Source organism: Bactrocera tryoni, chromosome 4, assembly GCF_016617805.1.
Source record: "Bactrocera tryoni isolate S06 chromosome 4, CSIRO_BtryS06_freeze2, whole genome shotgun sequence".
In the NCBI taxonomy this organism is placed as follows: Eukaryota; Metazoa; Arthropoda; class Insecta; order Diptera; family Tephritidae; genus Bactrocera; species Bactrocera tryoni.
Window position 1 is genome coordinate 77,505,166 of NC_052502.1, and position 27,856 is coordinate 77,533,021.

At 34.7% G+C, this 27,856-nt stretch overlaps 1 protein-coding gene across 3 annotated transcripts in view; it reads right to left on the reverse strand.

Moving 5' to 3' along the window:
• Positions 1-27,856, reverse strand: part of LOC120775522 (uncharacterized membrane protein C20F10.07-like) — an 81,737-nt gene that overhangs the window by 4,491 nt on the left and 49,390 nt on the right. For 2 of the 3 annotated variants that reach the window (XM_040105737.1, XM_040105738.1), the window contains 6 exons: positions 12,553-12,834; positions 1,671-1,921; positions 1,500-1,603; positions 1,006-1,420; positions 467-942; positions 262-384 (listed from right to left, as the gene is read on the reverse strand). In XM_040105737.1, the coding sequence (XP_039961671.1) occupies positions 262-384; positions 467-942; positions 1,006-1,420; positions 1,500-1,603; positions 1,671-1,921; positions 12,553-12,834 (1,651 nt within the window). The remainder of the gene's footprint in view (positions 1-261; positions 385-466; positions 943-1,005; positions 1,421-1,499; positions 1,604-1,670; positions 1,922-12,552; positions 12,835-27,856) is intronic. The other variant, XM_040105736.1, reaches the window with a different exon arrangement.

Here is a 27,856-nt window from a genome sequence, read left to right on the forward strand (position 1 = left end):
GTGGCAACGGAAATGCCAAGCAAAATTCTGCATAGAAGCAAACATATGTATTTTATATATTTAATATTTTAATTAAACCGCCGAAAAAGTTTAACAGTTCATGCGTTGTGGAAGAAAAGAATTCAAAGGTCACCCAAACAAGTTGGGAATTTTTAAGGTGCTATAATAATAATAATCGATCCTCTATAATACTTTCATATATAGTGAAATATTTACATTGTCTACAATACTTTTATATTTCTGATATTAAATGCGACTCACCTTGGCAATCTGCTCTAAATTGTGTGTAAGTATATCTTGAGCTTCTTCGGTGCTTTTGGCTTGCAGCTCTTTTTGCCAACGCAAAGCCTCCGCAAATATATCGTCATCGGTGCCGGCGCGCTGCTGGAAAGAAACACAATTTCGACAAAAAAAACTTATTAGTTATTACTCATATGCATGCGCTCCTGGCGTCGATCCTACTCACCCAATTGAATTCATTTGGCGAGCGGTATGCACTCGTTTTGGCCTCAATGTCCAGTATTCGATAGAGCAGAAAAACAGAGAATAGCGCCAGCACCATAGTGAGCAGCACACCTAAGTAAACGACATGTAATTCCTTGGGGAATTTCAAGCGCAGCAGCGCCTTCTGTGTCAGCGTCTTGAAGCTCGACACAGCCGCATGCGCTGCTGACTTAGGTGTGCTGCCCATCACTGTGATTGGCAGCGAAGAAGATGTTGACGGTGTGGGCGACGATGAGCCCGACGTATTGGTGCCGGTCACAATTAGCGCAATACCGGCGGTCGGCATGCCGTCACTACTGCTAGCATTTGCAATCGGTGTACCGTCTGCGCCGCTGGCAGTTTTGCCGTGGTTGGAGTTGTAGCGTGCCGAGGGTGGCGCTGATGCGCGCATATTTGTGTTGGAGAAAGCGCCGGCTTGTTTGGCATCTGTTGGAATATCTGCAATGTGTTGCAATTGGTCTAATTATTCATTCTACGTTACGAGTATTCACTTTCACTCACCGGAATGTCGATGGTTTTCATTTGCTGCTGCAGTGCCATCGGCAATGCTCACACTGGAGCCAGCTACATTGCGGTGTATCAGCGTTTGGCCAATTTCATCGATTTCGCCAGCGTTGGCGGTGACTGCTGCAACTAGAGCTTGCGGTGGACTCTCATTGCCGCTAATCGAACAACTGCTGTCATCCTCAATTGAGTATTCTTCGGAAATTTCAATGTCTGCGGGTGCTTTTGGAAGATTTTCAATTGGTGCTAATGGCGGGCAAACGCTGCACATTAGACGGAAGGCTGCCTCGCGGCTCATAAAACTACCGAAGACATGCCGCTCATCGGCGGTGGCAACACCCACGGCGTTCGGTATAATTTTCGCCAACTTCTCCTTGGAGATCTTCGTGACGGACGACGTGGGTATGACAACCTGGTTAGAAGAGAACACAAAAAAAATAATTGAAATTTATTGTTTTTTAACAATTTAATGCGAGACTCTACGAACTTACCTTGGTAACATAACCAAACACATTTGAATAGAATGCAAAATGCTGATCTGTTATATAAAGATGTCCTTGCAGCAGTATGTCACTAACAAGTGCACAAGAAAAATCTACAAATTCCAAATTTTATAGTAAATATATGCACGTTTTTCCTCCATCCATCCATCTTATACTCACAATTGATGAGCTTCTCATCTTTGGAGACCTGCGTAAAGTGTCGATGGAATTTCTTCACACGCGAACTGGAGACCTCTTTGCGCTTCTTCTCCTTCTCGGCAGGCACCGCTGTTGTAGCGGCGGCAGCAGCTGATGCTGCCGCTATCGATTGCTCATGCTTCGCCGTGGTGTTGGTGGCACTCTTACGGGACGTTGGGCTGAGGCTGCGTGTGCTGGCAGTGGAACCGATCGGCGCTATGGTGTTCAAAGACCTGCAATTCGAAGGAGACTATTGAAAAAGTCGGAGAAGGTCGTATGTATGATTATAATATAAACTTAAGAGAAAACCTAAGAAAGCACGAAATAAAGCAAGACATTTATTTCCTTAAATCGCGCTTTTGTAAAAACCTTTGAGCCCTCATGTTGTCCTACGGCAATTCAATGCCTAAGCAACTAAATTCTCTCGCGAACTAATTTATTTAACGCTGAGTGCCAAAATTTCGCAAATATTTAAAAGGAAATTATTAATTGTTTGTTTTGAATAAATTCACGCCAAGCATAAATGAAAGTTTAGAAATGTGTGCGCACTGCATCCCTCAATATTTGCCTCATTTGATATATGTACATACATTCTTCTGCGCTGCTGAAGACATTTGCAGACTACCGGGCAGCAGCTGTTTTGTTTATTTTTTTATTTGCAATTATTTTTTATTATTGTTTTGCTGCATGCCAACCATAAATTCGCGTTGGTGACGTTTGTTGTTTTTCGCTCGTGTTGTCGTTCTTCGCCGAGACGCATGCAATGACTAGAGATTATTCATGACGTCATAGCATGGCATATACCGTTGGGCATGAGCAAAGACAACAATGACACAGAGCGACTATTAATAAAGCCAATTAATTTAATGAACAACACCTTGTTTGCGTAGATTCTATGCGAAAGCAACTATACATATTATAAATTGCTGTTGTTGCTTCCTTCTTTGCCGAGTTTTGGATTATTTTTATAATGTTTTGGCTGGCATTCATGATGTTTATTTATTAAAAATATATAGTTATTTTAAGCGTTTTGTTATTTACGAGAAGGTAATCTAATGTTTTAAAGAAATAATTTCGTACAAAAGTTTTCATATTTTCTAGATAGATGATAGTTCTAGATAGTTGAATGTTTAAGGAAACAAGAAAAACGTTAGTTTCGACTACTTATAATACTTCTCAGAAATAGCACAATATGTTTGGATATTATACCGTTGGCTTTGGCAATAATCCATGCCAAATTTGGTTAAGATAATTTGTCAAATAAAAAAGTTTTCACACAAGGTCCTCATTTTGATCGCTCAGTTTGTCTGGCAACCATATGCTATAGTGGTCTGATATCGGCGACTATGACAAATAAGCAACTTCCTAGAGAGAAATTGACGTGTGCAAAATTTCGGATCGATATCTCAAAAACTAAGGGTTTAGTGCGTGTATGCATATATGCACATGCAATTGTATATCTAAACAATGTGTATGGCTAATTGAAAATAAATGAATGGTTATAGTTAACAATAAAGCAATCATTGCAAAACAGCACACTTCATATATACTTTTGTCCACAAAGAAAACAGTTATATGTACATATATATGAATATGAATAAGCATATAAGTGCAGTGAAATAAATTGTATGCAAAACTATGTGATAGTATTAGGCATATGTAGCACTCTCACGCTGACTGGTATTTTGTCTGTAAAATATTAATTAGCCAATATTTAGAGTCGAGCCATAGACAGGGGCACAAATTGGACAGCTTGTATTTAATTTTCTATAATGTTTTTTCGATTAATTTATATACATAGTATATTTCTATGCTTAATGGCTGAAGCAGGAAGTACCTTTTTTAATTCCTTGGAAAGCAAGGTATTATTACCGAATGCTACGAGCTTGGGGGGGATTTTTGACGAAGAATATATCGGTATACTCACATGCAAAATATTCACTAAAGAAGGCATTTAATTTTTTCTTCATGCATACTATAAGAATATATAGTTTACAAAGACTATCTCGATCCCATATGCATACATACTTATGTATCTGGATCAGCCAATGTCCCTTGGTAAAATGTAAGTTATGAAGTACTACAACATTGCCCGAATTCTAAGTTTAATATCCATATGTGAATTAAAAAATAAAAATATTTTTCCTTATATATCGAATGTGCATATATTTCAAACCATTCTCCAAAAATTTGAAGTTGATCGGGCTCATAGTTTTGAAGATATGAGCGTGTTTGTAAAAAATATTAAACTTAGCTCACAAAACTCTAAACACCCTTTTCACGAAACACGGTTTTCTGAGTTGATGATGAAAATTTATTCGAAAGACTGGTTTTGGGCTACTCTAAAGTGTGAAACTTTTCATAAAAAACGACGTTTTTTAGGGAAGCCGCTATTCTGTTAAAAATGTTGACAAGTCCTTCCACCATTACTTGTATTCATCTACTACTGTGATCAAATTGAAAGGTGAATTTTGTCCATTTCATCTCCTTCAAAGAAATCCTCTCCCGCTGCAATACACTTATGCCAACGAATTTTCCAGTCACCTTAGCACTTGAAAAAGTCCTCTGTCATGATGGCTATCAGAGCCTTCTTCGATTATTTTATTATTATTAAATTCTTGGATTTAAAATATTTTTTTTGCTCAACGACAAACACCTTCTTTTGAAGATCGAATACAAAATCAAGCGAATCCAATCAACATGAATCACCGTTTATGAAAGTATATTAAATTCTGTAAATTTAAAAAAAAATCGCAAAAAACGTTTTTTCTGACTTGCAAGTAGATACGTATAACACTTGGATAAAGCGCTAGTTCAAAGCATTCAACTCTACACACATTTACCTTTGAAGCTAAGTCGTAAACTCTATATTGTGTGAGAGAATAACTGTTATACTTATTTCGTCATTTAATTGCACCTTTACGAGTAATATTGATTAACTATTAGGCAGCACTAGCTGTCTAAAATGGCTTATACAGTGAAAATAATATTAATGTAGATATTAACGTAGGTTCTGCGAAGAGAAAATAATGAATTTTCCTTTGATATATAATAGATAAGTACTGACGCAGCAGAATTTCGAAAACTAAGCATGATATTTATATTTGAATTTATGCTATGACAATGACAATGAAAGGATAGCATGTGTTTGCGAAATATTGGGTAGTCTAAAAAGTCTTTTCGTATTTTGTCAATAGATGTCATTGCAGTCGTATATTTCCAGCGCTACTAAACACATTATGTCATATTGTGTTGGAAAGGTGAGATTTTAAGTTTCATTTGGCCAAAAAAAAACGCCCCGGGCGCAACGTCTTGGGGGCGGCAAAATGCTATTTAAAAACTCCAATTCGGGCAAAAATTCGAATTGTGTCAAAAGTGTACTAGATATAGGGCGAAAATGGTTTTTTTCTGTGGCTTTTAATAAGATGTCTTGTAAATTGACTATCAATTTGCTCAAAAACCGTATTGTGAGAATTTTGGAACTTCAGAATTTGCGAAGGTATTTTGTAAAAATTTACTTTTGTTCGAACCACCTTATGAAACTTGTAGGTAGGTAGATAAGGGGGGCGGCAGAACATCCTTGGCCCCGGGCGTCCGAAGTTGTAGCTACGCCACTGAATGTTGTTCTGTTTTATGACTTTATCTTTTGTTTTTGGCATTTTAAATCAATTCTATACGACATTTGTATTCGTCCTTTGTAGCTGCTTTAACCGTTTGTAGAGAAAATAAAATATTAGTTTATTATTTTAGAAAACAATCAATGAATGTGAAATCCATTTTGGTCTACATTCTAGTAGCTACCTATAAATTTTGCTGCTGAACAGGTAACACAAATTATTTGACGATTTCGTCAGCTAATGACACTTGTTAAACATTTTATAAATTAGAACCACGATAACATTTTGATTATCTTTACTATTTTCAATTTGAAGAAGTGTATTACTAATAAATAACAAGCGCTGCTTTTGCGTACTTTTTAACTCATCAAATTCATAAATATTTTATATTTATTATTTATAGCCCATACTTGACGAGCGGTAGTAAATACATGACGAATGTGCGCGCTTATAATAATCGACTACTTAGTATACTCAAAAAAATTTCGATATTCCGAATCAAGCTCATCAGCTAGTATTCATACAATAGGCTCAACGAAACTACAATCACCAATATTATTATTATATCGTGAAGGAGCTGAATGCCGCGTAAAAAAATTACGAGAAAATGTTATTCCACTCAGCGCATACATTGCCCAAGCTTTCTTTTCAAATGCTACTCTACTTCGCATCATTTAGAATTATGTTTGTTATTTAAAAAAAAAAGCGTGCTAACTCACTCTCTTGAGGTGGCGCAATGGAACTCCACGACGTACGCCTCATTATGCTTCCAAGGCAACTCGAGCTTGGATCTACGCTTGGAGCGCCTCTCAAATTCAACCGTTGGCGTCGGCGTTTGTTCGCCGTCGCCCTCCAAATCGGATATGTAATTATCGTATATATAATTTTCGAACGATTTTAAATCATTTTCACTTCGCGGCTGAAAAACACTCTTCGCGCTATAAATTAGACTGCTTAGCGTGTCGTTGGTCTTTGTCATTGCTATGAATTAAAATTCTTAAAGTGAACGAGAAACACATAAATCACAAAAACATAAAACTCTTTTAACTTATACGCTTTTTGCTTTTCTTTTTCGGCTTAGTAAAGCGTGCACTTTTTGCATTTGTTTAACCGCGCGAGACAGACAAGTCACCACAATGGTGTATTTCAAGCCGCTGTCAAGTTTAAGGCCGCATTTACTGGGTTGTCACATCTGGGATTCACAAACATATATTTATGCACAATTATGTACATATATGTATATTGACGCGAGATTTATATTTTTTTACGTGTCAAAATATTTTCGTTGCGCGCAACCGATTTGCAACTTTATCGCTCTCGCGCACTTAGCATACTAACCCGCGGCGGTGGTGAATTTTTCAAATGAATAAAGCAAAGTAATATTAACCAGCATTTTCTATGCATATGTTTGTATATATGTATGTAAAATACCATAAAGTTCTGACTGTTTGTAGTTGGCTAACGGGCAAGTGGTGGGAATTAACTAGCTTAAGCTATTCGGACTAACAGTTGGGGGAATAGAAGTCTATACGCTATTTGTTTTGCTTGCTGTTATCAGCGGCTAACTTATCAGTTTGATATGCGCAATGACGGTAGACGAGTTGTAGCCGACCGATTGAAAAAAACCGGGTATTTGTAGAGTGCATATACATATGTACATAATGTATATGTATGAAAATACAATAGAGCGGGTCGAAATTTTTGTGTGAAATCGCATATGCGGGAAATGTTTGACAGATCATTCTGAACAACTTTGCTTAAGGGGTTAGGGGTAGTCAGAATTTTCAAAAAATTTATTTTTTTTTGCATTTTCGTTAAGTGTAATATCTTAAAAATATTCTCTTTTCGATAATTAGTTTTTGAGTTATTCGACAAATAACAAAGAGAGTTCGGGTACTTTAAAGAGCTAGTGTGAAACTTTAAACGCGTTTTTCTCAAAACTATGTTTTTTGAACTGGTGACAACTGCAACTCGAAAACCGCTCAGTAGATTTTAATGAAATTTATACAGCTTTTAGAATACATATAAACTCGGGCCTGATCGAAGGATTTTTTTCAAAAATTTCGATTTTTTAAGACCAATTAACTGTTGATTTTTTCCCAAAAATTTAGAAAAAAATTTCCTGAGGCCGCCATTTTGTTAAGTTTTGAAAAAAAAAATCCTTCGATCAGGCCCGAGCCCGAGCAAAAAAAAATACTGAAAATTCTAATTTTTTCGTGCCTCTGACTGCCCCTAACCCTTTAAGAGACTATGGGTTTAAAAGTGGTTTCGAGCCGACGATTGTGAGAGCGACGTTTATCTTTCGGGGATTATAAAAATTTTGATTTTATTTTTTTTAAATGACGGTAATGCCTTTGGAAAACATAACTCAAAAATAGACGAAAAAGCATTGCTACTGATTTAATTCATATTTGTATAAAATTTCTGAGTAATCGGTTGTATGGAAGATATATGTATGTATGTTGTAGTTGTCCGATTTTCTTTCTTGTCACTGTAACTGTTAAGTATATATTAAAGAACAGTTCCACAAAATTACCATAATATTACTAAAGGCAGGCTACAGGAAAATAAAATAACCGATTAATCGGTTATATGGGAGATATGTGCTATATTTGTCCAATCTGACCGTTTCTGACAAACGATTAATATATTACAAAATGCATATACATATGTATGTATTACATTTCTTAGCTCAAAAACTGTCTTTGAAATTTTTATAATCCCAAAAAGATAAACTTTGCCTTAAAAATCGCTGGTTCAAAACCGGTTTTGAACCTCTTGGGCGAAGCTGTTTCGTAGATTATTTGCCGTTTATGCAATTTTCTTATATATGTACATACATACATATGTATATATTTTTTCTTTTGATTTATTGCAACGGATTTTTAAGTAAATGAGATGATAAAGTTGAACTAATAATATAATTAATAAAAGTATAAAAAACGCTTAAACGAAATAACTCATTGTGCATATAAATTGAAATAACAATAACAAAAAAAGTAATTTAAATAATTAGTAAAAATTTAAAAAAGTGAAATATTCAAATTAAAAATATATATACATATATTTATTGCACGGAATCACTAAACAATTTGTATGCGCACCTGCTGAACAGCCAATATGTGTTTTTGCGGCGCATAATTTCATGGCTTTTCTACATTCTGCGTACCACTTTTGTCAATAAATGAATTTCAACTAAAGGTTCTGCCTCTTCTTGGCCAGAACTGAATTTTGGATTTATGTTAACAGTACTTATCAGTATTTGCAAACTAGTAACGGGGTTTCTCATATTATTTACTGTATGAGTGCCGACAACATGGCTAATAAACAAAAACAACAAAATAATTGACGGCGCGTCAATAGACAAGTGGACAGGTGGCCTGTGAAAATGTGTACCCTCCTACATAGGAAATGCGTGTAAGTGTTTGAGCAGCAATGGCAGTGAACATGTGGCAACGATTTATCAGGTTCCTACGTCAAATCAGCACAGGTGCGAGATAGCGGTAAATATTTATCAAAAAATATCGTACAGATACTCATCAGAATGCATTGCTGGCCAACCCATTGAAAAACAAAAAATATAAAAGAGCTCTTGGTTGAAAATTACTCCAACAATTAAGTAACAAGTTTCGCAACAAGAACTTAGTTTTAAAGTTATTCGATGGCTCCACTTGAAACAAGCTACTATTCCCATGTGAAGCATACAAGTTTTTTTAAACCATATGACAAAGCAAAACCCAAAATGCACGAGGGTTCCGGGAAAGTCGCTCGTGATTCAGTATATCACGCTGTTGTGAATTGCTGCACAGTCATGAGTTTCCTATCATTGCCAATAAAATCGGTAGTAAAATTTAAAAAACGATTACAAAGTGCCCTAAACAAGGCGCAGGCATTGTGATTGGGTATTTATTATATTTTCGATTTGAAACTTACCGAACTAGAAGAAAGCAAAACCAAAAGACTAGAGTATATACCGTTTCACAAACTAAACAAATGTGACTGGATAATCCTGGATTGTAATTTTAGGGAAATCGAAGAAAATTTTGAGTGACTCGTTGACGCACTGAGGCAGCAAATCAACTTTGTTAACCCGGGGAGTTTTCTATATAGATCGCATTAATCATATGCGATGAGTAATTGTCAACCAACGCGGTGGGCGTTTTCATGTATCTCTAACGGTGTTTTATTTTCTTTTTATCAATAGCAACAAATTTCACAAATCTTATCGCCACACGAACACCTGTTTTTCGTAGGAAACGCTGCGGCGCTATCAAGCCCTTCTATAGCTTAATGCATAACTGTATTTTTGTGTCAAAAAATTATTTGTTTGTCTATATTTATCAGTTCAAAAGCACACAAGTATGAGATAATAGCTTTTTGTTTACCAATTTTTATTTTATCGGTTTGCACATAGCACGAACAGGTGTGCAAATAGTGATTTTTGATAATGTTGCTAATTTAAGCCATTTGCTGACACGTCACGGACATTCCAACACTTTAAGGTTAGATAATAATATATACATATATATGGGAACGTAGGGGGAAATATTCGGTAGTCGAAAAAGTATTTTCGTATTTCTTATCAAACTTCATCTTATTTTTTGTTATATTTATACTAATAAATAAATAAACAAAAATGTAGCATTTTGGTCGACCACTTTTTGCCATCTTTCTGATAGAGACTTTATTCCATCAGTTGTTGACAGTAAAATGTAGAATCAATCGTTCGACCAGGCTGGAGCAGCTAATAGTGGATGATTCCTTTCCAATCCCACTAAACACTCAGCATAACTTTTCGAGCCGTCAATCCTGGCTTTGCGACCTTTTATTGAGCATGATCTTTTTCGCACATTATTTTCGTATTTGATCCACTTTTCTTCTCCAGTTACCATTCGCTTCAAAAATGGTTCGATTTCATTTCGTTTCAGCAAAGAATCGCAAATGTTAATTCGGTCAATTAAATTTTTTACAGACAATTCATGTGGTATTCTCATCGAAATTTCCAGAACGGAAGCGTTTGTGCTACGCGAACTGATACAGCATCGTCTCCGTAAACTTAACGAATTTCATTGGTGCCTTGCGTGGCATTCTTCCCTTTTTTATACAAAACTTTCAAAATATAGCGAATTTCTTCATTATTTTCACTCATTTTTGAGCAGATGTAACTTTTTTTGAACTTCTCCAAATTTAATGTTTTTTTTTGGCTAAATGAAGCTTAAAATCTCACCTTTACAACACTGTATGGTATGACACAATATGATTGGTAGCACTGGAGATATGCGAATGGAACGACATCTATCGACAAAATACGAAAAGACTTTTTCGACTAGCCAATATTAACTAAAATTTATCATAAAAGCTTTACTTTTATTTTTTAAAAACGTGTAAGAAAAGGTGAGTTTCTTGTTTCTCTTATTACATATTTATGAATGAGACATTTCTCTAACATTTTGGATTATTTGTGCTATCAAGCCGCTTACAATGTTCATCGATGTTTATCGATAACAGCTAATTTCTATTGGAAATTTTCACCAATTTTAAAAGCTTTAAAGAAATAAGATAAACTAACTCAAAATAATAAATATAATAATATTAACGGCGCAATAACTCTAATTTATGCCTGCCTCAGCAATATAATTATTTAAGCCTTTATCTGATTAACTTCTAATCAACGCCTTGGCGCCATAAAAAACTTACATTCATACATACATGTACAAAAATATGTATTTACACATACTTAAAGTGACTTTTCGTGACATTCTAAATACGAAACCCCACGCCGCCCCAACGCTGTAACCAACTACAAGCTTTAACTAGGTCTCGTTGGCGCGGCTACACGTCTAGCTTTCTCCTATCTCGAGCTGCTGATATACTAATGTCGTTTAACTCTCAGTGTGCCATTAAACACTCGCTCGGCTATCTTAAATGGGTATCTAAGTATTTTACTGGTTGAATTACTTTTACTTATGTCGTTTGTTCTTAGTCGGTATTTTCTGCTGTAGGCGTTTCATTGCTTCTGAAGCGTGCGTCTTTTGCGATAAAGAGAATATGCACAGTCAGCTATTGTTGGAATTGTTGGTTTAAAATTTTTTGATTAATTAATATGTTTTGTAGACCTTGTAAATTTAAATATACACGAAGTATCTAAAAATTGAAAACCTAACGGAGTTTTTTCTAACTTTACTCTGGCGAAGTATAGTTCCTAATATTTTGATTGATGGAAGTAATAAGAGAAGAATAAAAAATTTAAAAAAAAAAATCGTTCGCTTTGTTCAGACTCACAACTTTCTCTCCATTAATTGTGTTTATGTATGTATGACTATTTATAATAGTAAGGCTTTATATTTACATTTCATTTGCTTTCTAACAATACACAAATCGCTTTCAAGATTGTAGAAAATTAAAAAAATAACTAAATAATACGCTATTGACCTAAATGTATGTATGTATAACCCCAATTGCTTTTAATGCTGGTATGACAGCATTGATTTGCAGTTTTTTGCTCTCAATTTCCCTTTCACAAGTATTCTTTTTTATCAAAATATCTTCAATCGGCTTCATTTTACTACTGAAGAAAGCATTGCAAATTGCAAACAAGACAACAGAAAAGCGATCGTACAGGGTTTGTCCGGAAAGTAATAGAACTGATTTTCTTTCGTCGCGACTGTATTACAGAGCGTGCGCGCAGCGACTGCGTTCCTAGCTAACGAACGAGCGGCTGGCTGGTCAGTTGTCTCCGAGCACCTGGAGTGTCAGGACAAATATTTTCGCGCGACTTATTTCTGTGAGTGGTGCAAGCCGAAAGAAAGGGAAGAATGAGCAAATCCTAAGTGAAAACGATGCTTATTGTCTTTTTTGACATCAAAGGCATTGTCCGCCATGAATTTGTTCCTCCTGAACCAACCGTCAACCCCAAGTTTTGGGTCCGACAAGACATCGCAGCCAATTTGAAGTTGCAGCTACGATTGGTTCAATAATTTTTTTTAAATCGACTCAGTCCTACTACTTTCAGGACAAACCCTGTATGGAGAACTTTTTTTTAATTTACAATATATTTTCACTAAATTCGGCATAGCTTATTATGTAAGGCAACGCTATAATCCCGGAACAAATTATTCAGATAGGAACACAATTTAACTAACTAACTAAGAAACTAACCGCTCAAATGGAAGAAGAACATAGCATTTTGGCATTCCCTCTTAATGATATTGGTAATTATATTATCTGTGTATCTACAATTGACTCACCTGACGTCGACACGATAATTGTTCAGATTCTGCGTTGAACTGTCCGACGTTGTCGAATAGGCTGTGTTGTAATTATCGCTTTGATTGGAGCTCTGCCGTTTATGTTGTTGTTGCTTTTGCTTCTGCGTCAGCTGTGTTCTGCTTGAGCTGCTCGATTTGCTGCTGTTCGGCGAGGTTTCTTTGTCCTGCAAGTTTAATATTGTGACACTCTGCGTTTCAGCGTGCCTTTGCAATGGTGCCATGGAAGTAGAATCGTTGGGAGTTGTAGCAAACGTACTGACGCTGCAAGTACAAAAGAAGTAAAGAAACATTAAAAGAAATTGCAAATGAAATTAAAGGATATAGAATAATAGACGAGAGAGATTATACTAAGTGCAACACAAACAGAAAATGATTACAAGTGCTGTGTGTAATATAAAGTAGAGAGTGGACTATAGTGAGTTACGCAGCTGAAAGCCACAGAAATAGCCGTTGAAAGCACTTCTTTTATTATTTTATTGTTCAATATATTTGCTATAACAATGATAGTGTTTCACAATAACTTTCAGGGGAATAAATACACATTGTATTGTATATTTGCTTGCGTATTTATAACGGTTTATTATTATCATTATGGGCGATTGGCATTATCATATCAATTGTCCATTGAACCATTGAACTGATAATTGATTGTATTAAGCGTAAATTGCTGTTTGAATTACATACCCTAGCTGTACTAATATGTCTACATTATACATAATGTATGGTAATATAAAATATATATGAATGTATGTAACATTTATATTATAGACCTTTTATTACTTTTTATACCTTGAAGAGTGTATATTAAGTTGGCTACGAAGTTTGTGACACCCAGAAGGATATGTCGGAAACCTTATAAAGTACAGATATTGGGTAGTCGAAAAAGTCTTTTCGTATTATGTCAATAAATGTCGTTGCAGTCGGTTATCTCCAGTGCTACCAATCACACTGTGTCATACCATACAGTGTTGGAAAGGTGAGATTTTAGGTTTCATTTAACCAAAAAAAAATAAATTCGGGAAAAAAGTTACAGCTGTTCAAAAACGAGTGAAAATGATGAAGAAATTCGCTATATTTTGAAATTTTTGTATAAAAATGTGAAGCATGTCACGCAAGCCATCAATGAAATTTGTGAAGTTTACGGAGACGATGCTATAACAGTTCGTTTCGTTTTCGTTCTGGAAATTTCGAAATTTCGATTTACACCGATGAAAGTTTTACGCTGCTGGAATAATGTCTCTAGCAGAAAAATGGCAAAAAGTCGACCAAAATGGTACATGTTTGTTTATTTATTTATTATCACAAAAAAAATAAGTTGAAGTTTTATTAGAAATGCGAAATTACTTTTTCGACTCCCCAATATGTATGTATGTATGTAAGATCGGAGCACTATTGCTTACAGCTGTCAAGTAAGCTAGAGAACTTTTCATACCCTTTTATGTTATAAGAAATGCTTTGAAGGGTATTATAGCTTCGATTATATCAAAGTTAATGTTTGTTCTTGTTTTTTCTCGCGTTTCATAAATATGGACATATGAATATTTGCTTGACTGCTGTTTTGTTTTTGTTGCAAATTATTCTTATTTAGTATTAAATTACATATTTTTAATCTCACTGTTTGGTCAAGATTGCACAAGTATTCATAAATATGAGACAGACTTTCATTCATTAAAATGTAAACATAAAAAACGCCCACTTATTATCTTTACTCGCATGTGTTATATATTGTAAATGTGTATACATAAGTAAGAGTTAATTATTTTATTTACTAACGTATCACTTATACCAATGTATACGTATATACATATACCATATGTACATTAGGGTGTGTGGGTTATTTCCCACATTGATTTTTTTTGCAGACACCCCCCGAAATTTCCTCCTATTTTCCTCATGTGGAATTGTTTAATAGTTTGCATTAAACAAGTAAACATAGAGCTTCAACACAACGGTATTCTAATACAAAATTTTCCGCTTTAGAATTGATTGATTTTTTCATAAAGCCATTCGTATACATACATAGTTATATGCAATTAAAGTTATATATCAAGTGCACTGAGCAAAAAAATTACAATTAATTTTCTTTAATTTGTTTTAATCAATCTATTTTTCTAAGTTTTAATATTATAAATTAAAAATTAATTTTTTTAATAAAAAAATATACATACATACATATAATATATTTAACGATAATTTATTTTATTTTTCTAAGTTGTAAAATTATAAACTTATATCATTTTGTAGTATGTCCCAGCTTTAAGATTTCTAAATATGTGAAACGACCCAACCTAATGCCCAAATCAACACATGTCCAATAATTCTGATTATCTGCTGTTTGAATTTGAAGTAACAGTTTAATTTATTTGCGCTAGAAGGAGTGGTTGAAAATAATATGCCTTGACGTCAATCTACCTATGCTATGTAGGGAATGAACGTGCTCATATCTGCTAAATAGCAGCGAGAATGGTGAATTCCTTACTTCAATCTTATAAGCTCTGTTAGCCGTCCAATCGAACATCATACAGAATTCAATTTGCACCTTCTCTATGTTTTATGTTCTCTGGATAAACCTTATCTGGCCTTTGGCTAACTATCATTAACAAATAAAAGTACATTTGGGTATTCTAGCTGCACAAGTGCTCGCAGAGCTGAGTTGTAGAAGCGAAACAATTAATTAAGCATACTTTCAGGCGTAAACAAGTTGAGTTTTGAATTTTATAATTATAAATTTAAATTTGTTAAAGCAGAAATTATGTAAATTTAAGATGAAGTCTAATATTTGTTATTAATGTAAATTTTACGTAAATTTTTTAAAGTAAAAAAAGAGAGAGAGTGTAAGGGGCGAATATAAAGTATCCATCATAATTTTAGAAATATTTAAACTATCGTAAACCCATAAGAAGTCGTAAGCTGTGACGTCAATTAAAAATATAATCATAATAAAGAGCCGGGGGGTTGAGCTGAAATGTTTATAGCATTCTAAAAAATAATAATACGAAGAAACAAAATAAAATGATAGGAGCATATTAAAAATAGCAGCGAATTACTTATTTGCTTGTGTGTACACAAGCGTAAGCAACAACTTGCAATGTTTACACGCTTTTTGAAGGCAGCAAAACAACATTGTAGCGCCTTTTTATGGCATAAGAGTTTGTGGTCAAGTTGTTGTACATGCATGGTTTGAGAGGCAATGGAATGGAGCATTTATTTGCGGTTTAAATTAGCAGTATCTTATTTAACTGCCGAAAGGGGTGTGTAAACAATTTGAAACAGTATTTAGCGCCAGAAATTATTTAAAATCTTTTACGCAGCGCTTTATTAGCTTAACGCGCAAAATAAATACTAATAAAAAATGTCGCATATTTTCAAAGCAATAACAACTAACCAAATAAACACTAAAAGCTGGTTTGTAAAAATTTGTTAAAGTAATAGGTACAGCTATAAGGTGGTATATAAAGTAAACTTAAAAATTTTATTTGTGTAATTAGTTAATGTAATTAGTTTGTGACAATTTTCATTTTACATTTAGCACTTCTGTAGAAAAAGGTGCTGGCAAGTAATGATTTTGTTGCCCCAACTCTCGCGTACAAAGTGCTGATATGAAAACAATTTAGTTATATGTGAGTGCGCACAATTAAAAGTAATTACTCTTTATACCACGCCAGCGGTAGTAAAGTTAACAACTTGCTTTCGCTAACAAGCCAAGTTTTTTCTTGTAAAAGCAACAGGCACGACAAAATAAAGTAGCGAATATCTGCTGATATGACTGCTATTAATTTAAAATACATAAAGGTGCAAGCATACTTGTATACATGCTTACGGCAGACAAACATATGTATGTACCATAGATCATATAATAAAAAGCTGAATTAAAAAAAAAAAGTTTGCTTACATTTCGATAGCTGAGTTGTGATATTTCAGACAGGCGAAAGGCATAGCAAGGAGCGTAGAAGGCAAAGTGGTTCAATGCAGAACTTTGACAGAGCGCGTGAATGAGGAAAAACTCGTCCACAATTTAAATACTAGTACCATTATAATAGTGTCTATTTTTCATATTTTGCGGTTACATAATTTAATTACGTCTGTCCATTCGTGCAGGTGATGACTTAGGGAGTGGCATTTATGGCTAAAAAAATTGTTGAAAAGTGGGTCTGGCCCCCAGATATAAGAGATACGATTTTAAAACATCCGGTTGGCTTTATACATTACAGGGTTTGGCCGGAAAGTCATAATAATAGATCGATTTAAAATAAAATTACTGAACCAATCGTTACAATTCTTTAAAAACTTTTAAAATAGGTTCCTTCTGCGTCGCTACAGCGTCACTGAAGGCATTCTCAAGGCATGCTGCTTGGATCCTCTCTGTCGTCTCAAAATACTTGCCTTTCATTCGCCTTTTCAAGTAAGGAAACAAAAAAGCTGTAGGGCAGTTGCGGAAGTGTTGGGATGACGGTCTTGGTTAGCAAGCTGCTCACAGGAAAGGTGGTGTAAGCTGCAACCATCTTCGCGCACACCTTGCGCTTGTTCAAGTGCTCCTTCACAATGTCATGAACCACAGATTTTGATAAATTTAACATCTAAGCAATTAAACGAATACTTAGTCGACGGTCTGAGTTCAAAACTTTGCGCACACGAGTCACATTGTCTATATTTATTGAAGTCGCACGTCTACCCGCACGGTCTTCCTCAGCCCTCTTCCCGGCCCTCCAAAAAAAAGCCTGGTGCCACCGAAACACACCACCTCTTCCCAAAGCAACATCTGGGCAAGCCTGCTTGATCATATCAAACGTTTCTATCGCAGATTTACCGGTTTTCACACAGAATTTAATCGCGTACCTCTGCTCTAACGAACGCTACATTTTCGGCGTGCACCAATCACAGAAAAACATCGCGCGCAAATGTTTGTCCTGACTCTCCAGGCACTCGGAGACAACTCACCAGCCGCTCGTTCGTTAGCTAGGAACGCACTCTACCGAATACGGTAGGTGCGCGAACGTTCCGAAGTACAGCGGCGGAAGAAAATCAGTTCTATTACTGGACGACGGAAAATAAAATATATATATAGGGAAGGTTTACTTCTGAAGGTATGTATTTCCTAGCTTTGAATCCGAACTCAGCCCTTCCTTACTTGTTCAACATTTCTTTATCATTAGTTCTGCTTTTCCTTGCATGAAGGCACATATTATCTGAAGAAATTGTTTGTACTATCGCTAACCACAAAAACCGATCTTTAGTAAAAGGTTTTAAGAAATATATATGTAGATATTGTTTGGATGTGCAGTTACGTCCTTCAGTATTTTTAACTTGCGGAATGTTCCGAATTTCGATTTAAAACAATTTTATATTTACTCAGAATCCATAAAGTGATTTATAATGCATATTTATATATATTTATGAATGTATGTTGTATATAAACACATTTATATACTAAAAGCTGTTATTGTTTTCTCATGCGCTTTGTTTATTGTATTTCTCTTTTTAGCAACAAAAACGCTACAATGGTTATTGAACTGGAACCAGCGCAGCATTGACCCAATATAAAGACACGCCGTTTACCGGTAGGAAATCTTAATTACATCATATTTAAAGCTCATTTAATTATAAACTCTTCCACATCATGGACATTCAACTGCACACAACAGCTAAGCAAAGTAAATACAGTTATTTCTAAAGTAACCGATACTGATTTTAGTCTGCTGCGCCACAGGGTCTTCATTCTACCTTTAATAGCATATACCAACAATATGTACATACATATATTATATATGTATAGTCAAATCAATAATATTTTCTTGCCACTGCACCCCATTTCCTTAATTACAGTTCAAAAGCTTTCGTAAAGCACAAAAAACTAGAGCAAATATTAAGTTAAATGTAATATTTGCTTATTGGCAAGCCAATAGTTAATTGCATTAGCTAATGAAAGGTTGCATATATACTAAATAAATAACTTTTTTCACTTTGCTTTTTCAGTAGAAAACGTTAATTGAAATATTTAGATCAGAGAGCCTTCCAAGTAATTACATCGATATAACTAAATCTATTTATGAAGCAAAACAAACAAAAAAACATTGACTTCGGCTGCTTCGAAGTTAAAATACCCTTGGCAGGTGCATTTCTTATAGCTTAGAGGGATATAAAAAGAACTTTATCTTGAATTTGTTCGGGCAGTTGCATTATTCGGAGATTCTAAACTTGTCTGAGCCAATAATCTTTGCCAAATTTCGTGAAGATTTATTATACAATAAAAGAGTTTTTCACACAAGTACTAGAAGAAGATCGAATGTATGTATGGCAACTACATATGTATATGTATGCTAGAGTGGTCAGCAAATGAACAGCTTCTTGTATAGAAAATATTGTCCGCAAAATTTCAGATCGGAATCTCAAAAGCTGAGGCACTAGTTGCTGTATCTACAGAGGGAGAGTTAGACCTACGTGACTAAATCGACTCAGCTCGTCACGTTGATCATTAATATATGTATATGTACTTTAAAGGACCTAATGTACCCTGTTTAGGGTATAAATAAAGTTCAGCGTATTAACGGCATCGGCAAACTTATTTTTTTTTTTTCATTTTACAGTTGCTTTTCACCTTGCCCCAAAACCTTCACAGCTGCTGCCATTCCGTTTTATGATAAATGACCGAAAGCTCTACGTTTTCCGAAAGGCAAACGCGAATCAAAGTAACCTAAAATGAAATTTTCTCATACACGATTTATTATATATAGTTTGTGTGTACGTCTAAATTATGTGAGCACCTTGAAATTTTGTTTTGAATTCTATTTCAAATGCATTGCGGCAGCTGCGTAGCAGGTGGTCTAATTTTCTGTTTAGACATTATTTTTCTTGTGTTCAAATGAGTGATGGGCCTGGTTTGTTTTAAACGGATTGTTATTGTTAATAACGTTTAATTACGAATATGAATCCAAGAGATTATACTTGAGGTTTAATTTTGAATATGTTCATACAAATAAATTTCATTGGAAAATCCAACGAATTTAAGGCTTATTTCTCAATGTCTGGTTACCAGCCTATCTGTCCAATTAATAGAGTTGTCCTTAATATATTGTACTTGAAACGCATCAACAAATTGTGAGACCGGCCAATGTGCATTGTTAATGGAAATGTCCACTTAATAGAGCGTCCATTTAATAGAGCTTTCACTGTATTTTTTATTTATGAATTATTTTTACTGTCCTATCTTCTAAGTTGGTTCGAACTGTGCACAGTGTGCGAAATTTCGCTGAAATCGGTTCAGTAGTTTAGGAGTCCATCGCGGACAAACAACGGGACACGTAAATTTTGTATACAAAGATATAATGTAGTAATTTTATATTTCATTGCCAAGTGTCAATATGCTTGTAGAAAATCACCAAACCATTGCGAGCACTGCTGAAATCAAAGCCGGGTTTACTCACATTTAAAGCTTCACGGAGGGTTGATCAATTATAAAAAACAACATATACATATATGTATATGTATGTATATATGTATCTTCATTTAAATATATGGCAAGATTAAGCTATATGACAGCCTAGCGAGTAAAGAGCTTTTGTGAGGTTAAGTCTTTTCGTATTTCTAATCAAACTTCAACTTATTTTTTTATTTATAATAATAAACTTTTTTTCAACTTCCCTGAATTAATTTTTTTGTGGTTAAATGAAGCTTAAAATCTCAGCTTTCCAACACTATATGGTATGACACATTGTGATTGGTAGCACTGGAGATATACAGGTACGACTGCAACGACATCTATTGACAAAATACGAAAAGACTTTTTCGACCCAAATTCGACCAAATACAATAATATACTTTTTCGACTATCAAATACATATATGGATATTTATAGGGATTTTTTCAATCATATGATTAAATTCATTTAGTATACATATAGTGGTAAGAATATGAATTACCTTCTCGCTAGTGGTAGTCACTAGTGAGTAGGTAATTCATATTAGTGGGGTTGGAATGTTAAAAAAAGGTAAATATGTAGTGATATCATTGTTATTATACAGGGAAAAAGAGTGTGCGTTGTTCCCCGCTGAAACTGCGTACCAAGTTTTTCCAAAATCTCTTCAAGATATAATAGTAATTGTTAATAAAAATGCCAGCTTCGAATATGACTGTTTTATACACTCACTGTTAATATTTTTCTACACGTTTTTTTAGTTTATTTCTTTCTTATAAAGACAATAGAAACTTGCCACTCACTATACATTTTATTAATTGTATAGCAGAATCGAAGTTTACATGTTTTTTTATTTATTTATTTTGAAAACAGGAAATCGAAAGAAACACGAACAAGACAATTTTCAAATTTCAAACCGTTTTGCGAAAGAGGAACCGCAAACCGCAACCGCCGCGAAAGAACACAAACTGAACGCAACTAATTTTGGCAGTTACGCTATGACCACCGAAACATTTAACTAGACAACGCTGCCGAGAGCAAAAGACAATGGAGAATATAAATAAAAAAATGACGCGACTTGGAGCAACAAAAAATTTAAAAGCAATAATACAATAACACTGAAAACTAGTAAAATGAAAATACAATTTTACACAAAACATTGAAAATAATGAGCGCAAACGGCAAAAGACAAGTGGCGGCGAACGAAGATGAATAGCAAAGCATAAACAAATAAATAAAGTAACGAAGCAGTATAACTGGAAGCGGTGAAATGATGAAAGAATAGCAACGAATTATACAAAGAAAAAAAAATAAATAAATAAAATAAAATAAAAATAGTAGCATTGGCTATAGATACTAGCATAAACCAGCGAGTAGTGTAAAAAGTAAAAGAAATAAAATGTAACGGCAAAATAAAAGATTTTCGAACACAAATTGAGTCAAGCACAGCAAAAAAAATAAACAAGAAAAAAATTGCGCCTTTAATGTAAGTATAAAAAAAAAATGAAAAAATAACGAATTGTTGGGCGAAAAATACGAAATATGAAGTAGTTAGCAAAAATAAACAAGAAAAAGCAAAAAATAAAAATTAAATATGCTTAAAAATGCAAAATTAATGCTTAAGCCGGCACAATGGCGGCGACAACGTGACTGCCACCGCCGAGCGATTATTGCGGGAGTTCAATAAACCGTTACAAAGCACTTAATTTTACTTGCATACATACATATACATAAGTACCATAGTATGTAGTACGAGATAAAACAAATTTAATTTATTTTAATTTAGTCTACACAGAATAAGACCAGCACAAATTGTACGTTTTATAATAAACCTAACCTAAAAATCTAGCCGAATAATGCATTTTTGAGAATAATAAATATTGAGAAAGGTTTCAAGCGTGAATTAACCATATCATTAAAGGACAGTCCTAATATATACGACTGCGACGACATCTATTCTCAAAATACGAAAAGACTTTTTCGACTACCCAATATTTAAAGGGTTAAAAAATCGATTTTTTGTTTTACATACTACTGTTATCGAAGAGTGAATTTGTATATGTATAAAATGTAAATACTTTGTTTATTCTTCCAAAATAATTTCATCCTCTTTAAACTAATCCCGGTCCAACAGTCGGAATAGAATTTTTCCGGTAAAGTCTTCAATTCGATCTCCTCAATCGTATCAAAACGGCATTCCGGTAATGGCCTTTTGAGTTCACTGAATAGCTAGAAATCGCACGGAGCCTAATCAGACGAATATGGTAGTAGATATAGTGACTGAAGGAAAGTGGCTGTATACATATGTATATGCTGAGTTCCAGGCCAGAAAAGAATTTCAGAAAACGAAATAGCTGATGAGATCTGCTTGCCGTCTGACACGAGTCTAGATTTGACAAAAAAGTCGAGAAGAACCAATGCCGTATGGCATGCTGCATTATCGTGATGCAGGAACCACTCGAGAATGGAGGAGTTTGAGACACAAAACATTATTCAAAATGATTTGGGCCAAATGATATTTCAACACTATCAGCAAGATCCGGCAATTGACAATTTTCAAGCAACAAATCTTTGATTTTTTGGACGTGGCACACGTCAGTAGGAGTTGATGGTTGCCCAGAGTGCAGTCCGTCTTTAACGCGGACTCGGTTCGCTTTGAACTCGTTGTGTCGTGTTTTTTTGTGCCATAGTTTGCTCACTAAATGCCTACCACAACGTTTTCAAAGTGCCCGTTCAAGAATAATCGCTCCGCAAACAAAATTGGATGCAAGTTCTTTGCGCAACAAAATCAACCATTATTAAAATTTGAATTTGGTTGTTAACAAAAACACGTGTAAATCGAAGATAATAAAACCTTTTGACAAGCATACGCATGGCAAATGTTATAGACAGTCTCACCAATCTAGAAATAAAAATACCTGCCTCCCTGTTGCATTGGAATTTTAAATGACAATTTCTTCGAATAAACATACATATGTACATACCTACATATATTTGAAAATATTCTCCAAAAATTTTAAGTTTATCCGACAAATCATATTAATTGCATTTATAAGATTTCGCAAAATGTTGTTTTCAAAGCCGGTGAAAATAATTTATCCCAAACGTACATTTTCATACGAGGTTCTTAGGTATTTCTCAGGTAGTGGTCGAGGAAATATACATTTTTAATAACAATTTCGATTTTTAAAGGGTTAGATGAGTTTGAAATTTTCAAAAAATCGTTTTTTTGTTTGTCTTATTAAATTCTACAACATCTCTACAATTTATAGAGTGCCTGGCCTGCAGGTCACCGCCATTTCATGTAAACATGTCATATGATAACATTTCACTTAACATAAATGTCACGTCGCAACATAACAGAGGACATCGCCGGCCACTGGCTGGCACCAGCAATTCTCATATAGTGACTGGCCTGTAGGCCACCGCCCACTGAAGATTTTCCAGGCACCAGCGTTTCTTATATAGAGCCTGGCCTGTAGGCCACCGCCATTTCATGTAAACAAGTCATATGATAACATTTCACATAACATAAATGTCACGTCACAACATAACAGAGGACACCGCCGGCCACTGGCTGGCACCAGCGTTTCTTATATAGAGCCTGGCCTGTAGGCCACCGCCATTTCATGTTAACATGTCATATGATAACATTTCACATAACATAAATGTCACGTCACAACATAACAGAGGACACCGCCGGCCACTGGCTGGCACCAGCGTTTCTTATATAGAGCCTGGCCTGTAGGCCACCGCCATTTCATGTTAACATGTCATATGATAACATTTCACATAACATAAATGTCACGTCACAACATAACAGAGGACACCGCCGGCCACTGGCTGGCACCAGCAATTCTCATATAGTGACTGGCCTGTAGGCCACCGCCGACTGAAGATTTTCCAGGCACCAGCGTTTCTTATATAGAGCCTGGCCTGCAGACCACCGCCATTTTATGTAAACATTACATATGATAACATTTCACTTAACATAAATGTCAAGTCACAACATAACAGAGGAGATCGCCCGCCACTGGCTGGCACCGGCACCAGCATTTTTTATATAGTGCCTGGCTGCAGGACACCACCATTTCTTGTAAACAAGTCATATGATAACATTTCACATAACATAAATGTCACGTCACAACATAACAGAGGACACCGCCGGCCACTGGCTGGCACCAGCATTTCTTATATAGTGACTGGCCTGTAGGCCACTGCCGACTGAAGATTTTCCAGGCACCAGCGTTCTTATATAGAGCCTGGCCTGCAGACCACCGCCATTTTATGTAAACATGTCATATGATAACATTTCACTTAACATAAATGTCACGGCACAACATAACAGAGGACACCGTTGGTCAATGGCTGTGACCGACACCAGCGTTTCTTATATAGTGCCTGGCCTGTTTCATGTACTCGTAAACATGTCCTATGTTAACAGTCACATTGTCCTAAATTTTCAAGTTGATCCGAGTAATAGTTTCGGATATATGTACAGCCTTGAGAACTTGTGCGCTAGAGGCTAGCTACGCTAAGTACGCATCTTTAAAAGTTTTTTTCTCGAAACTGTGTTTTTGAAGTCGGTGGACACGATTTCTCGAAAAGTTATGTACCGATTTAGTTCGAATTGTATGTTCTTAAAATAACATTATCTAGTAGGACAATTTTTTGTTTCATTAAAACCTTTTTTTATCAAAAAATGGCGAAAATTGACCAAAAAATTAGATTTTTTGTTCAAGGTCTGAGAAAAATAATTTTAATATTTTTTTATTTTCTTTGTTCAAAAACGAAATTTATATATGTATTAACGGAATATGTTTAGTTTTTTTTTTTTTAAATTTAAGATAAACCAATAATAAGTTACGCTGTCCACAGCGAAAGCACGTTTTTTGTGAGACATTCAGGGAGCTGAGGTCTCATCGGCTGAATTTTCAACATTTTTATATCAAAATTTCAGGAGACATTGTTCAAATATGTACCTTTGATATGCCATAATATATTTTTCAAATATATGATTGCTTATGATGGAAAAATCGTAAAAATAACCTTTTTTTTTGTACCTCTGAAATCTGAAATCCACCTAACCCATTAAGTCACTTTGATATTTTTCTATAAATAAAAAAAACGATTTCTTTGGGAAGTCGTCATTCACTTAAATTATCTTGTCATATATTGTTGCCAATCGTACATTAGTGGCTTGGCTTGTAACTTGATTTCCTTTATTTTCACAACTTTTTGCCGTCATTAATTCAAGCCTTCAACTTTTTCTGCTATTTAAACAAGTTGATTCGTGCAAAGTTGGCTCTTTTAAATCGTTTAAACGCACGAAGCAATAATCGGTGTTCTTAATTATTTGAAACTTAAACACCTTCCGAGGCGATCCCCAATAATGCTTACAGTAACACTTTAAGTCATTCAAACTGAAATATATACATATGTATGTATGTATAAAAGTATGTATACATAATTATGCGTATTCAGTATTTTATGCGGCCAAGCAGAAATTTATAATTTGATACACGTTTTTCTTGGCTAACTACGCATTTACCAACACAGCTTAATTTCTGTAAGAATTTACGCTTACAAAGCATCTGTTTCCACTCCAATACCATTTGGTACCGCGCTATATGTGGCGACCTCGATTTGTAACAAGAAGTGAGCAAACGCGGCTGTTTTGATGTGGAATCGATGGTTTTACGTGCTAGGCGAGCGCAGAAAAGGACGGCATAAATACAATAGCTAACATCCGTGTGTATGCCAGCATCAAATAAATGAACTAAATCGAATTAATCAATGGAACTAATTTTATTGTATGAACGCATCACTTTTCGCCATTTCATTACATTTCATTGTAATATGACTTCATTTCATTTATTGTTGAGTTAATGTATACAACTTCAATGTATTTTAATTTTTAATGACAGTTAACAGTTTGGCTTAATTGATTTCAGCTCGCCTTTGCTTTCAAACAAACATAGAGTTTTGAGAGCGGAAACGGCAAAAAGTGATAGTGGATAGTTTGAGAGCGCCTGGATATACATATGTAAGTATATGTAAGTACACTGTGTTTAATCGACTGCAAAGATTGCTTACTGACAAAGAATTTACTTTACCAGAATATACGCGTAAAATTATTATTTCATTTTATTGAAAAAGAAAATTTAAATACAAAGTAGTAGAGCGAAAGCAGTATAAAAATTGTTCAGACTCAAGTGGCACTCAAACAGTTGACACAAATTTCAGAGTTACCTTCAGGTATTGACTAAGACAAAGTAATATCAAAAGTGGTTACGCGTGCTGTGGAATCGTGTGGCAGACAGAGTAACATGCTCAGAAGAGTCTTGCAAGCAAAGCAAACTCGAATGGATTGGAATGAAGTTGAATAAAAAATTTAAAGGTAAATTTGTACCAAAGGCAAGCAATCACAATAATGACCAATGGCATTGACTTCGGAAAATAAGTACATACATACATATATATCATACACATGCACAGAGGGTGCGAGAAAACGGAACATTAGCAAGAAGCAAATATTCGCGCCTTACACGCTGGCATAAAAATGAGTTCATTGAATATTTTATGAGCGCAGTAACTGTGAGTTGAAGAAGTACAATAATAAGCAATACTTATACTTGTTTGTCCGCGATGGACTTCTAAAATACTGAACCGATTTTAGTAAAATTTAGCACACTGCGTCCAGATCGAACCAACTTAGAAGATAGGATAGTAAAAACCCTTCATAAATAAAAAAATACAGTAAAAATCTATTAAATGGACGCTCTATTAAGCGGACAACTCTATTAACTGGACAGAAAGGCTAGTCCAGACATTGAGAAAGCATTCTTAAATTTGTTATTTTTTCCAATGAAATTTATTTGTATGAACATATTCAAACTAAAATCCCAAGTACAATCTCTTGGATTCTTATAGCGACAAAAGCGTTTTAGACTTTCTTCTTAAATAAAATTTTCACTGTATTGAATAGTTTATTATATTAATCACAGTATAAAATGTATACCACAGTACCTCGTGGCCGGATCCACTAGTTTAGTTTATAAAAAATAATATACATTATTTGAAGTCAGCAAATAAATTATAATTTTTTTAGTTAGAAAAGCTAAGAAATCATATGAAAGATAAGAATTAAACAAAGGTAAGATAATTGTACAGCGTATTTGCTGTCAAAAATAATATAGAAAAGTAGAAATGTGTACAAAAATAAATCAAGAAGACAGGAAATGTCAATTGTATATGGTGATGTTGGTGAAGGTATGTAGATATGTATATATGTAGCTTCTTGGCACAAATATGTACAAATCAAAGTTAATTAAAGAAATGCCAAAGTAGAAGTAGCAACATATTTGAAAAAATATGCTAAGTGGATGGTTAATAATAAAAATAAAGCGATTAGGCGAGGAGATGTAAAAACTTATTCCGACTTGAAAAAATTCTTCAGAGATTATAGTATTGGTTTGGACAATAATCTAAGTATGTCAAAACTCGTGAAGATGTATTGACAAATAAAAAAATTCCGGACAAGAACTTGATTTGGATCTGTCAGTTTGTATGGCAGCTATATGCTAAACCTATCCGATCTGCACAATTTTTTGGGAGATTATAGCATTGCAATGGACAATAATCTGTGCCGAATTTCATGCAGATATCTTGGCATATAAAAACATTTTCCATACAAAGACATGATTTCGATCGATCAGTTTGTATGGCCGCTAACGCTATAGTAGACCGATCTCAACGATTTCAATAAATTAAAACCTTTTTAGGAAGCAAAGACCTTGTGCAAAATATTAGATTGATATCTCAAAACCTGAGGGACTAATTCGCGCATATACATACACACGGACGTTGCAA